Source organism: Symphodus melops, assembly GCF_947650265.1.
Source record: "Symphodus melops genome assembly, chromosome: 20".
Classification (NCBI taxonomy): Eukaryota; Metazoa; Chordata; class Actinopteri; order Labriformes; family Labridae; genus Symphodus; species Symphodus melops.
In genome coordinates this window covers 2,696,053-2,710,716 of record NC_136710.1, presented here as the reverse complement: position 1 = coordinate 2,710,716, position 14,664 = coordinate 2,696,053, and the positions used below count along the sequence as shown (strand labels likewise).

General features: G+C 42.3%; 1 protein-coding gene across 1 annotated transcript in view; it reads left to right on the top strand.

The window, feature by feature from the left end:
* Nucleotides 1-14,664, top strand: part of LOC306841960 (tumor necrosis factor ligand superfamily member 10-like) — a 47,881-nt gene that overhangs the window by 19,523 nt on the left and 13,694 nt on the right. Inside the window, exon 2 of the mRNA XM_079372002.1 lies at nt 4,201-4,350. Within this exon, the coding sequence (XP_079228128.1) occupies nt 4,201-4,350 (150 nt within the window). The remainder of the gene's footprint in view (nt 1-4,200; nt 4,351-14,664) is intronic.

Here is a 14,664-nt window from a genome sequence, read left to right as displayed (position 1 = left end):
CGCCATAAAAGGAGACGTTTACGGCGACTCGCAAAAGTAATGGTTCCTCTGACGACGTTTTGTTTGTCATTCGTCTCGTCTTTGTCTGAAGTCGTTCTCGTTAAAAAGCAGCGGAGGCAAGCTCTCTGTCTGCTTGTTGATTTGTTGGTGCTGAATCACTGGGAGGTTTCACGGCGTTCATGCAGCGCAAGCTAACGGCGAAGGAGACTCAGGACTTGGGAAAGGAGCGCTCAGGAGAGAGGAGGGGGGGGGGAGGAGGGGGGGTCGTCGTCTTCTCCTATTTTTCAAAGCTGCCGGCTGGTTCCAGTTGCATGCTCCCAGGGCACGATCATGATGGATCGTCCCACATCTCCGGAGACATGCGTGCCTATACTGGCCCTGCAGAATGTCTGAACAACCAAAAAAGCAAAAGTGAAGGAAGTGACTGATAAAAATCTGTCAGATGTCGGTCGAGTTTCAGCTCCTTGGCTTCGGGAAAGCAGTGAGCGCTACGGATCAACGGCGGGAAAAGTAACGCGAGAGGAATGAAATGTGGGAAAAGCGAGCCGATAAAGGAGTCAGAATCGGTTAAGGATGGAAATGGAAGGAGAAGTTCGGCTCCAGTTCTCAGCAGACACGACGCGGGTTGAATGTTTCGAACACGGACTGCATGTCTGTTAAAAAACGGAACCAAATGCTGGCAGAGCTCCTTTTTTTTAAAAGGGTGTAAATGAATGTTGACATGAAATGTGTTTCTCTCCGGGCCAAACTCCGTCAATAAAGTGTTGAGTGTGAGGAAACTAACCGGAGTCTAATTGAGCGGTCGGACCATATTATTTTTATTAACACGGCTCTCTTTGGCCACTTTGGCATCTTGAAATACATCAACAACAATCAGATAGACTGGAATTTAAATTCTATGCAAATGTCCATGAACCCAGGAGCGTTCACTGTGCACATTTAAATCATTTATGTGTAACCATCAATTCCATTAACCCTTTATCGGGCAAGTGACTACTTTGGCTAATTTTCCACAAACATTACATATGGCCGCCCTTCTGCCCCTGAGTAAGGTGGAGAGGCATGTGATCCTCACTCGGCCAATCAGAAGAGATCACCCTACGTCACTCATCCTGCTATTGTAGCATTTGAACCAAACTTTATTATGCGTACAACTTAAAAAAAAAATGTTATAACAGAAATAAAGTTGTGTCACGTCCCTGATGAGGTTGAATTTTTGATTTTTTGTTTTTCGATGAGTGCCCTGTAAAGGGTTAATAATAACACCAGAGCTCACTAGAAACTTATGTTTATATTTTTCTCCTGAGTTCTTGGCTCGACTAACTTTGTCTGTATTCACTCCAACACTATAAAGTTTACTTCTAATCTGGTTCGATTTCCTTCATCTTCGCTTTTCTAACATGGATAAAACACTCAAAACTTAATGGACACACACACACACACACACACACACACACACACACACACAAATGGATGTCCCATGAAGTCGAACTCCTCAATAACATTAAATCCGTCAAGCAGAACCACACACAGAAAGCAGGGAGTGTGTTTTCCCAGAGACAGACACCGAGCGAGCTCTCATCCACTCATGCGTGTGTGTGTGTGTGTGTGTGTGTGTGTGTGTGAACCTCCCCAACACTTCACACAGCGGTAGCTGTCATCACACAGCCGCCCGCAACAATAGTCAGAGTGTCTGTGCTCAGACTCGGCCGTCAGCAGTTTTCAGCTGGGGGTGTTTCTCTGATTGTACGCAGATGATGTGACGACCCGCTGCGCTTCCTTCTCTCTCAGCGAGTCGCTCAAACACAATGAAAACGACGCGGACGTGTGAACATTTCAAATGGCTCCTCTGGGCTGCTGGGTAGAGAGCACATGGTAAACACACTTCTTTGAGACGCGTCACCTGAGTTGTTATTTCTCACGTAGCGCCACATTTTCAGAGGGATAAACTCGTGACGGTTCAGACGAATCCGTGCTTCAAAGCTTTTTAACTTAATCTCTTCTTCTACTGTCATCCAGATACACGTTGTTTTAAAATAAAAAAACGTCATGCTAATGTGCTAATGTGGCTAACCCCTGTGCACAGCCGGCGTCCTCAGGTGAAGAAAGTGTGGCACACTGAGAATAACAACGCGCTTCGCCTGTAGCTTCCTCAGTAGATCATTGGATCCATGGAGAGAAGAGCATGCTCTTAATAAGTGGAGTTCTACTTCCCTCTCAGCGGCTGTTTGTTTTTCCTTCCAGAAAACGCTCTGGTTTTAATAAGTGAGGAACAGTTCTGCTGTCTGTGCAGGAGTTTGTGTTACCCCTGACGGTTGCGCTATCGTACCGAGCGTGCACGTGTTCGTTTGCACTGATTGGATTGTCGCCACGTGCGTCTTAATACGAGCCATTATCAGACGAGGAAACAAAACCTTTCCCGTAAAATGCCTCGCACTTCCTGCTTGCTTTGGACACGTTTACACACTTCAGAGCCCGTTGTTAAAGTTGAGACGGCGGAACAAACACCGAGCTGAGGGTGGCTGCCCTTTGTGATGTCATGAAGGGAAAGACAGTTTCTGAAAGCAGAAGGCAGGATGGACTTTTTGTTTTTTTGTGTGGTGAACTGCATTTTGCATAAAAGCAAAATCAGCTTTTGTTGCAGGAGCGCGCTCCTGTATCCAACTAGACTCATTATGATTGGTCCCTGAATAGAAGTGAAGCCATTAGATGTGTGAGTCATTCGTTTAAAGAGTAACATGTTGAGACTGTTCAAGAGGAGAGACGGAGCTTTTTCCCGTAAGTGCCTCGTCCTTCCCGCTTGGTTTGAACTGATTCACACACAAAGACACAGTCTCTCTCTCTCTCTCTCTCACACACACACACACACACACACACACACATACAGACGCCCTGTTATCTTTGCAGGGGAACATGGTAATCTGCTTGTGTATCAACACGAGTTTTGCTGAGGGGGGGAAGAGGACAAAAGAGATTCATTAGAAAGGAGAGGTCAAGCGGAGAGAAATTCATTAAAAAAAACAAAAAGAGAAGAGAGGTGAAGGAGTGCGCCTCTGTAATCTCCCCCTCCTCATCTCAGCTTGTTATAGAGTCATTAGGACGGCTTTCAGACCGTGACGCTTACAACCTCCCTGGAGGGCACACACACACACACACACACACACACACACACACACACACACACACACACACAGAAATGTCCAGTGAGATGTTGTATTCGACCCGTGCTGCCCAAAATGACATAAAAAAAAAATCTCCTAATTCATATGGAAGCTGCTGCCAAACAGGAGGCGTAACAAAGCGGGGGGAAATAATCAATTTCCCTCTCTGTCTCTCAGGGATTTGAAACTTTAATTGTCTCTTAGATGTCTCGACATGGTGATCCGTGTGCGTGTGTTTGTGTTCTCCTGCTCGGGGGTTCAAACGTGCACGAGTTTGTGTCGCTATGCGAAGAGCTGCGAAAGACGTTTAAGGTGCAGCAGAAGGGCAAAGAAATATGAGGAACGAGAGGATGACAGAGAGAAATAAGAAACACCTGCAAGGAGAAGGGGAAAAAGCCCAAAGTTGAAACACCGGCGCTGCAGATTTAGAGACGTGCAGAGAGAGCGATGACTCACTTGAGGAAAGCTCGTTTTGAGCAGCAGGACTAGATGAAGTGTTTCAAATGTCCTGTGAGGGCGATAAAAAAGAAAAAAAGGGAGAAACATGATGTTTCAATGAACTTCGAGCAAACTGAACAGAATCCATAAAAAATCAATTCAAATTGGTGTTTTTAAAAACAATATTTGGATTTCAGTTCATTTTCTGCCTTGTTCCCGTGTGATGTCGGGTCCTATGGGTTGGAATATTGTTAAATTGATATTTTTTAATGGGAATGGGCGCTAGAGACTGGGATTAGGAAAATCAGGCCTGATATTGATACCGATGTTTGAAGTCGCCGATTCTGTTGCTTCTTCCATGTCTTGTTTTGTTTAAAGACTCCCACAATACCAACATTTTCTCTTGATTCAGGCGAATAGGTTTCAAACCTATTGGTCCATTTACCAATCGATTTGGCACAATAAGTAAAAATAGCTCGGTCAGTGAAGTTCTGTGATTATTTACATGCATATCCAGTCAAAACTGGACCACAGAGATTATGAATCGATTATTCCACCATCGTCTCCCCTTGCTAACCTATTGTGTGTTTTTGTCGCGTAGGTTCGTAGTCAGGGGGTCACAGAGGAGCTGAAGTGTCTGAGTTTACTGAACGCTCTGGACAAAGACCAGGACATCCCAGACCAGCTGGCCCAGCTCTTCGGCGAGCCCTGCATCAAACTGGCCGAAGGCATCAAAGCGTACATCTCCAAGGTAAGAACCAAAAACAAATACAGCACACCCAGAGCTCCTCTTCAATGTGGAGAATAAATGTCCTGTGATGGTTTAAAACCTCGGGAGTATTGGAGTGTTGCTTGTCCTATTGCACAGGAACATCTCCATTAATGGGTCCATAATATTGAGAAACATGGGGAACCAAATGTCTTTTTTTTTTTTCTATTTGTGGAAGAAAGTCAATAGATGTGAAAATGTGTTGTTCCCAAGCTTATACAACTCATACTTCCTTAATAATAAATTATATACATGAACGACGCAGAGTCATATCATTTTCAATCCCGGAGTGATTTAGTTTGGATATGATCCTTTAAATAGAGTCCATGTGGGGGGGTGGGGTGGGGGGGGGGCTCTGCTGACCCCGGGTTACAGAACAGATGGAGCTTGTTTCAGCGTGAAGGAATCTGCTCAGTTAAAGTGAGCTCAGAAACATCTGTGGGGACTGACGCAGAGCCTCTGGGTGGGACTAATTGGGCGTATTTGTCATCGTAATGGTTGAACCGTCAGCTGTGAGGGGGGTATTGTTCATCAAACAGCATATCGAGAGGATGTTTGTTCCAAAGTGACATTTATTGAAAATGTCCAATAAGTGGTGTAACCAATGAGTTTTAAGAAGGTTTTTTTTTTTTTACCATTTGTAAAACCATAAAACCTCTTTATGACAATGCAGGGTCACAGTCATCCAATAAGACGCCTGTTTTACCCTCTCAATGATCTTCAACCATGAACTCAGCTTAACCTTGAAACCACAGAACTCCTAATAAGACAGAGAGCATTAATCATACGAATGCATACCTAACACAGAAACTGTATTATGATGAATTAAGTGGAAGAAAACCATTAGTACTTTCACTTTCCTCCGCTTGAACCTGACAAATGTTGACGCTGAACCTGTGCCGACTGCTCAATTAGCTTCTTACTGATGGCTCTTCACAGTTAGCTGTCTCAGACGATGGCGACGTTGATGGCTTTATCTTTCCCATCATTGTTGACATGGTGTCAGTCTTCAGAGTGCTGGCAACACTGAGCCTGTTGTCGCTACAAGTCTTCATTTATAGGCTCTAACTTGTGCGTACACGAGTCTTAACTTGAGGACTTTAGCACCCGGGGCTGTTTTCTCGTTGGATGTTTTAGCTCACACAGATTTGAAAGTAGACTTCTGGTTGTCGGTACTGGTGTTTATGTGTGCATGCCAGGTGTTTGGTTTGGGCCTGGTTTGACTTTTATCAGCTTCGAATGCAAAAGTGATGACTAAGGAAATTGTGCCGCAGTTTAAAATACAGCAACAAGTTATTATATCACTGATGTCCTCGGAAGAATGAGCAAACAGAATATCATCTGAGCGTATGGCCCACTGATGAAACCAGTTCTTTCTTTTCAACTGGGTGCATGTTTTATTATAAAATGGAGGATTAAGTTTTCATTGCCAGTGTTGCCAAACGTTGCTCTAGCTGGGCTTGCATTGTTGTAATTTGTTGGTTGTACAAACAAAAGGTGATTGAATCAGGAAAGATCAGGTCATCGATGATGAAATCAATACTCCAGTCTCTACTAAGTTCCAAAGGAATCGTTCCCCATGACCAAACAAAGAGTAGCCTGATCACGGCAGACAATAAACTCTCAGATTAAGTGTATCCAAAGAAAAAAATGCAAATTCAACTTTCAGATTTTGATGACACTCAGAAACGTAGTGCACATCACCCCACGGTCTTTCAGAATGCAGAAACTAAGATCTTCAATTGCTACCCTGAGCTAGTGGAGCACTCAGACAGCAGACATCTACCAAGGCTGATAGTCCAGTGTTAAATGCAAAACAGCCAGCACAGCCACTAAGTCAAGATAATCAAGTTAGACACGTCAATATTTACTAATCAGAATCGAAAGTCTATGTGTTCTTACATGGCCTGTGAGGCTGAGGTCGACTTTGGTCAAGGGATAGCATAAAGCTAGCCCTAAGATCTGTTTTTAGAAAGTTCTGTTTGCATTGCTTGGGTTGTTATTCAAGTTACTTTGGCCCTCAACATTCAGTAGTGTCGCCAGTTTCAGGTCTGTTTGTTCAGATTTGAAGTCCATGACAGTGTGTGAATTATAAAGCAAATTGCAACGCTTTAAAAAAAAAAAAAACCTTAATTGCCTCCATTATGGTTGTTTTACTCTTTTTTTAAGGTGAAGGCTAGTTTAGCTTAATTGCCTTGCAGCCGGTGGTCGAGCAGCCACTGATGGCAGGGTTGGTGGTTTGAGCGCTGACTCTGTGCGTCCTCGTGTCGAGTGTAATTGAGAAAGACGGTGATCCCTCAAATTGCTCCTGATTGTGTGCACATTGGGGAAAATTGGAGGCCAATTTGTAGGAAAGTGTGAACTTAACATTATGTCTTTGTGCTGAAACCTTTGGGCCTCAGGGCGAGCTAACCTCCCCATCTGCCTCTGCTGAGTACGGTTATAAACACCTGGAATCACCAGGTTTTGATAAGTGCGATCTGACAAGATATGTTGTGACCAAAAATGACCCTTTAGTGTTCGAATCTTTTACATTTTTGTTCAAGAATTATTGTGTTTATCATTCCTCAGCTGAACTTCGGCGGGCTGTAAACTGAGCTGCTTTAGCGATCTTTAGCTCAGCTTGTTTCTCGGCGCCTCGTTTGTTTGAATGTTAGTCTGTCTTTTGTTTTTCTAATTTACAAGATTTATTTGTAAAGCAGAAGTTTCCATCACGGACTGTCAAAAAAAAACTCTCTCTGCTGCTCTTCAACTTGACAATAAAGGCTGCGAGGCAAGCGGTCGCTAACTTGAGCTATATGCTAACTTCATGTTCACGATGTCCCATGACTGAAATCCATCAGAAAAAAAAAAAGAGTGGAAAAATGCCATCAGCATGAAAGTACTTGGCTTTATAATGATTGATGTTGACGTGTTGACAAGTTGGGTGGGAAATAGTAATAAATCACAGGCTTTATTTTGAGTAGCCATCTTCCAATGTGCATATAAATATGCTGATTTCTCAGTTTGCTAATATCCCCTATAGATGTATGATTTCCTCTAGGCTCCAAACTTGGTCTAATCTTGGAAGTCACATGGATTCAAACATGCTCACGGATATAATTAAAGCCACACACTCCTGCAGTGAGAGAAACAGACGATGGTTGACACACAATAATGTCAGACTCCCCCAGAGTGCTGAGGTTGAATCAGCGTGATAATACCAATAACCCCAGGCAGCTGTGGTTCGAAAGTTCCCCATCGCTAGCTCACAAACACAAACAGTCATTCATAAGCCCGTTGAGTCACTCCAATATTTTAAGTTACTGTCTTGCAGACACAGCCAAGAGGAGTTTTCCCACTTTGTCTGAATGTCTGGATGCTAACAGCCTTCTTCAACTCCCCCATTTCCTCCCATCTGTCTTTATTTAAAACTGCTGAGTACCTTTTTCTCTAGGCCAGTCTCTCTTTCACATTCAGCCCATTCTTTTTACTTCTCACCTCCTCACTCATGTTTTCTCTCTATCTTTTTCTGCTCTACTTGTACACTACAATCTGCTCGTTCACCATCAGTGAACAGGAACAGGAATGTCTAGTTTTCTTTCCAGTGTAAAACGGTTAAAAGAAATTCCATGCACTTCCTTGTGACACACATTTTTTTCTTAAAAATTGGTAAAAGAGCGTGTTAAAGAGAAGAACAAAAGACAAACTATCCAAGTTTCATAACTAAAATTCCACCGTGATTTATTTTCAAGATTTGCAAGACTTGGTAAAACAACAAATCATTGTGTTTAGATTAGGGAAGACGAAAAGGCCCAAAAATAGTGGTGAAAAAAAAAAAAAAAATCTGGCAGACCATGCAGGCACTGTCTGGGATCTTATAAAATCATTCAGTGAAAATGACCCCAGATCCAGACTTTTGGAGCACATTTTTACAAAGATGAATGGTGAGGTTGAAAAAGTAATTTTACAGTTTGAATGACGCTGATTTTATAAGGTTCAGTAATGCATAACCCATTAACAATCAGGGTCTTAAATACCGTGCTTTTAAGACATGACCTCAGTGCTCTGTGAATGAGTAATGCTATTATAAACTACACTAGAGGCACATGTACAGTGTTACCATCCAAAAATGCTCTTAAATGGAATTGTCTTACTTCAGCCTCCTTTTCTTGAAAGTAAACCACTACAGGAGTAGCCAAATAGAAATGTAGCTCAAGAGCGCTTAAAGCCCCTTAATTTCTCAATGATCTGACCACCATGAGGTCTTGCTATTGCTGTAGCGATTGGTGTGATAGCTAGCTGCTAGTTGCTAACAGTTGTCTTGTAAGGCCATAGCTCACAAAGTCTGTTTTGTTGGTTTTGAATTGGTATTCCTCGGCTGGTGCGTTGCTCTTATCTGGTTGGCATCTAAACATTGCAACGAACTGAAAAACCGTACGTACTACCGGAGGTCGTGATCCTGCTGCTACACTGTAAGAGATGCCTTGCAGTCGAAGGCTACAGAATACACATTCACAGGAGAGTCAAATTTCATCGAAATAGGGTTTTTAAAGCTTGCTTATGACACAAGAGAAGACAGATACCAGTCATTCAGTTTCATTGGAGCCAGGAGCCACTTGGCTGAACAAGGAAGTCCACCAAGCAGCAGCGCTAGAACTCAAGAATCTGGCCTTGAAGAGGTTGGGGAAACCTGAGGTATGTATTATTGCTGAAGCAGACGATATGCTAGCTGGCAGTTGATTGAGTTTCCTTGCTAAACTATTGTTTCGCTGAGCCTTGAAGCTCTGATGGTCTGGTTCAATGGATTGGCTTTGAACTTGCATTCCTTGGCAGGGTCTCGATGCTCTCCTTGGTTGGCGTCCAACCATCACAAGGGATTGAATAACCTTGCATAGAGGCAATAATTCTGCTACTATGCAAGGTCCCTTACAGTTATAACCCCCATGCAGGTAGTCAAATTTATCTTTTTTGTATTTTTTGGCACTGATATTTGACCAGAGGTTTAAAGAGTGTGATATGTTTGGACAATGTGTTCTCTGCTGTCTCTCCAAGAGATACATGAAAAGATCAATGAATAGATCATACTTGTCAGCTAGCAGTCAGCTTGCTTAGCTTAGCAAAAGAGAAAAGAGCGGAGTGGAACAGTCAGCTCAGTTTTGCCTAAAGGTAAAAAAAAAAGTTTGACTAAACTTTTTGGGGTTGAGGACAACATTTTATTATTCCTTTAAAAAGTGCTGCGCTAGCTTGTCACCAGAAGTTTATCCAAAGCTACATTAAATGCCCAAGATGTTTACCAATCTTCTGCCATCTGCACAGCTGTGAAATGGTTTTCTCTCCAGGAATCTTGCTGGCTGCTATCTTTGATTTATTTCGACACCAAACCGGGGGAATCCCCTGACTAGTCTTACCCTCAGTCGTGTTGTTCAGAGAGTTTCTGTGGTTTAGGGTAAGTCAGTCAGGTCAGAAAGTCAGTGGGATAGTAAGTCAAGTTTGACCGATGACACTCGGAGAGACCCGTTGATGCAGCTTGTTGGTGCGGGTAAGACGCCGCAGCTGTTCCAGTTAACAGGTGCTTAGAGGAACTGCTTACCAACGCTGCAAACTCTGGCTCTCTTAAGCCCTTTGATCCGTTGCTATTGCAAGAAGTTGAAATATTTTGGACTTGGATAGAAATGCTAAGCCCTAACATAAAACAGCGATCTGAATCAGTTGAGTTTCAGAGAAAATAGGAGGAAGAATTGTTTCGTAACAGATGAGTCATGGCTTTGGATTAAGTTATTCGATAAATGATCGATCTAATGCCAGACAAAATTAGCTTTAAGTACCCAAGAATATGCCATGAGTTTGAGAATTCAATCATTCACACTCCCAAACAGATGTTCAGGTTTGGATCACTGATTAAAAAAAAGTATGCAGTTTGGATGCGGATTCAGTTTCACCCCCCTCACATCAGTAGAATAAGGAATTCGGTGGAGGGAAAGGAATGGAAAACGAAGGCGACAAAGAGGGAAATTTTTTCCCATTGGCTGCAGTTTTTATCTCCTGGAAATCATTATCAATGTGGCTCTGCTTATGGAGTGCTCTCTGAGGCGCTCAGGCTTACTTACTGGTTAAAATGGGACCAGTGAGTGGGTGATGAAGCAGAAGATGACAAAGTGATAAATGATGAGGGTGTTTTAGGCATGAGGCTACGAGGATGATGACAAATACGTAGACTGGATTGATTAGTGACATCCATTTCAGAGGTTGGAATACAAAAGGGAAGGATAATGGAAACAATGCATGAAAGAAACCAAAAGAAAGAAGCTATTAACAAACCAACCAACCACAGAGGAACTAATAAAAATAAACAGATGCGAGATGCACCAGATATACACCAATATGAGGCTTTAGTTTGTGACAAAGGGCGAAGAAATGGAAAAGAAAAACATGTTTTGGCCAATTTAAAACCCATCGGAACCGAGAAAATGTATGTTTATTTTATTAATAATTCTATATATTTGCGTCATTAATAATGACGCGGATGGTTTCAGCAGGTTTGGAAAAAATTCGAAAAAATTAAAGCATTGAATTAATTCCATTTCAAGTATGGGAATCTTGTTTTGAGGTCCCCCTTTAAATCCCCATATTATGACCCATATTATAACAATGCAAGAAACTGAAATTATTCATACATAACTGCTGTCTGTCCCTTATTAATAATGTAAAGTAGCCCATACAGTTTTATAAAATCTCAGCTGCTTAGAACAAAATTAGCGGGGTTTTTTTGTGGAGGCTCTTCCGTTTCGGATGAAGAGGAACACTTGTACCAAAAGCACTTCAACTCCAGAAGTTGCCGAGAAAAAGATTTTCCTATGCAGCCTTGACGAGGCCTCATATGAGTCCCAGCTGATGTTAAAAATAAACAATGAATATGAGACACATGGTGGTGAACTGGAAAACAAGTGGTGTGGCAGCAGAAGTGGAAAGCAGTTGTGGAAGAATTAGCCAACGAGTGACACATCTCACAATGAGGTTTCGATTATACCAAAAAATAAAATAAAAAAAAATGTCTGGATGGGAAAAAAGAGAAGAAGAGAGTGTGGAAAGAAAATAGGTCAACTGCAGTTTGATTGTATGAGGTCTTGTTTTGTCTGTGCATGCAAATACACCACTGTCTCTGCAAGAAAACTGCCTATCGATGAGTTTAGTTGCCTCTGGTGTGAAAACATTGCAGATACTTCTTTGTCAATCATCAAAGATTGAATGTATTGAAAGCAATGGGGTAAAAGTTAGTATGAGGCTTGTGGAGACGAATAAATGAAAAAGACAGGAAGCAGAAGATGGAAGATCTTCTGGAGTTTCCTTTCTTTTATTTTTGTCTTCCAGGTTGGAGAATTTAGCTCATCAAGATTCTGAACTTCTTTTATTTTGTAGTATATTTTTAACACGTGCAGAGAGAGGGTGAACAACTATTGCATTGGCAATGTCAAAGTTGCCGAAGTGAGGCGACAGAAAAAGCAAAAAAGTGGTCCTGAAAACTGCAGAGGAGAGAGACAGGATGGGAGAGAGGAGAGGAACAACAGAGGAGGATTTAGGATGGAATCTGTGGAACGAACCTCAGGTATTCCAGTCTTAATCTTTCAGCCTTGAACAAGAACCGAGGATTTTTCCTTCGCTCGTCTCCCCTGCTGTTCCCAGTTAAAGAGAAATGCTGAAACATCTGCACCTGCTGAGACTCATTGCTAATACACGTTTCCAGTTGCGGTGATGGATCCATCTCTGCGGGAATCCGATCACCTTCCATTTAGATGTTCCCCGCTCGGTTTCAGAATTGCTGGATTTAGTCCTGCCACTCTTTGCTTGGTGAATCAACCTATTTCCATTTTTTAAACCATCTTTTATGTAACCTCCTGAGTGAGCAGTCCAAGCTCCTATGTAACAACCTGAACGTAATCGTGTTCATTTGAGATTAATCACAAGAAGCTGTATTTTATTTGACTGTCGACCCGTCGCTCTCCAGCAGCTCATTTCTTATCGAAGGGCAGTTTCCTTGAAGAAACAAAGCTCCACCGGCCTCTCTTTGTCTCTCTCAGACTTATTGTGGTACCATATCTCCCAATCTCGTCCGTCTCAAAGCTCTGATGTCATAGAAAACGTTTGGCTTCGACTGCTGATGCAAAGCAGCTGTTTTTGAACGCGCCGGTCATGGTGTGAATAGACAAGCTGCAGGCCTCACAGTTAAAAGGATTCAGAACATCATGCACTTCGGTTTTAAAGAGCTCTTTTGAAGTTATTCACGGGCAGACACCACAATTAAGGAAGGCTTTCAGATTTTTTTTTTGGGGGGGTGGGGGGGGCTTTATTGAGCCTTTATTGGAGGGATTGAACAGAGACGGAAATCAGGGAGATTGAGTGGGGATCGACATGCGGGAAAGGAGCCACGGGCCTGATTCGAACCCGGGTTGGCCACGTTGAGGACCACAGCTTTCATACAAGAGGACACGCACACTAACACCCCCCCCCCCCAATAATAGGATATTTTTTAAGGATATTTTTGTGCCACTCTCAAATCCGCTCAGTTTTTCATAAGAAAATAAATTCTCAGTTTCTCTAGGCTATACGCTCTGCTTCTTTGAATTTCCCCTCTGCTTGTTTCTTGTTCGCCATATGAAAGACTTGGTGTTTTTGGAAGGGCATGCTAATAATTTAAGGGCCTAAATGGTTCTTTTTTATTGAGAAATCGCCCAAAGAATCATCTTGACGTACATGAAAGTCCAATGTAACTCAATACCAAGAAAGGGACAATGAATGCTAAGTCATCTGCTCACAAAGCTCTGATAGAGAGACACATGACATTAAGAGTTTAACGTCAAGTGTGAACATTTTATTACGTTGAAGGATGTTTTCCAACTCGAGTCCTAATCTTTGAAGTTCTCAAACATCCAATCAATGAGCTCTTGCATGAGCTAACTTAAAAAAAAATAAAAGTCTTCTGACGTAAATAAGACTTTGACTTATCTTGATATCACAAAATGGCCAGCAGTTGTTAATGATCTTTCTGATAACACGGACACGCTTCTTTTTCACCGAGGTTGACAAAATGACTTTTCTTTCATACCCCCAACTTCAAAAGGAGAAATGTTCACATGATGTGCTGTTCAATCTTCAAATCCTTTGGCTATCATTTCCAGACTACTTAGCGCTGCCAATATTTTTTGGACTGTCAAAGCAGCCAGGGGAAGTCCAATAGCTGATGATGCCATCTTAGTTAAGACTCTTCACACGCACACACACACACACACACACACACACATCAGTTACTGTTTAGCATCCACAAAAAAAAAGCTATATTAGCCGAGTGAGGAAAGAAATGCCAAATCTGTTGGCTGTAGGAAAATAAGCAGGTTTCGATTTGTCGTCCTTATCGTATCATCTACAGCGACGAGCGTCTCAGACCTAATGGCTTAACGAAGGAAACAACAAAGCGAGAATAAAAATTGAGAGAGTTGGCGATGCACCAGTCAGCAGCCAACAAACATTCAGCTTCATTTGATTGTGATAAACAGATATCTCCCCCCCCCCGAGCGAATGATACACCAGCTGCTGCTGATCTGATGCCCTTGTGATGTGCCAACCGTTACAAAGCTTTATTGATGTGTTTGTAAGAGTTTTTGAGAAGGTGTCTCTTGTGCCAATGAGGATAAAATCACATGACACGTTGGACACTCAGAAAGAACATGTTGGTAAGTTTAAATCGCTTGAGATGAATGGGGTTTTTTTTTTGTTTGTTTTGAACTTTATAGGACTTGGCAAGAATAAGATCATGTGGAACATGTTGACATGCTTGTCTTTTAAAAACTTAACCGATTAACACGTCTACTGTTATGCAAGTGTCATCGTGATTTTAGTTACGTTTTGGAAAAGATCATGGTGACAGGGTTTAACGGGTTTATAGGAGGAAGAAGAAAAGAAAGTGTGCAAAAGTCGACAATTCATTTGTCATGAAGCGAAAGTCATGAAAAGAAGGTCATGTCCCCTCTTGGGTCATGATGTTGAGGTGCGACGTGGGGGAGGTTGACTTAACACATTGAAAAAACATTGTTACACGGCGAGTCGGTCACTCGGCCTAATCTTTCTCTTAATCATTCCACAGAAACAAGTCGACTTCTTAACAGCGCTTCCTTATCTCTCTCTGGCCTGTACAGTTGGCTATTCAAAAGCAAATGTCAGTCACTGGCATGCTGTGTATACACACATGCAACCTAGAACAGTTTATCCCTCATGATACAGCAGTTCCTGTATGATGACACCCCCCCCCCCCCCCCAAAAAAA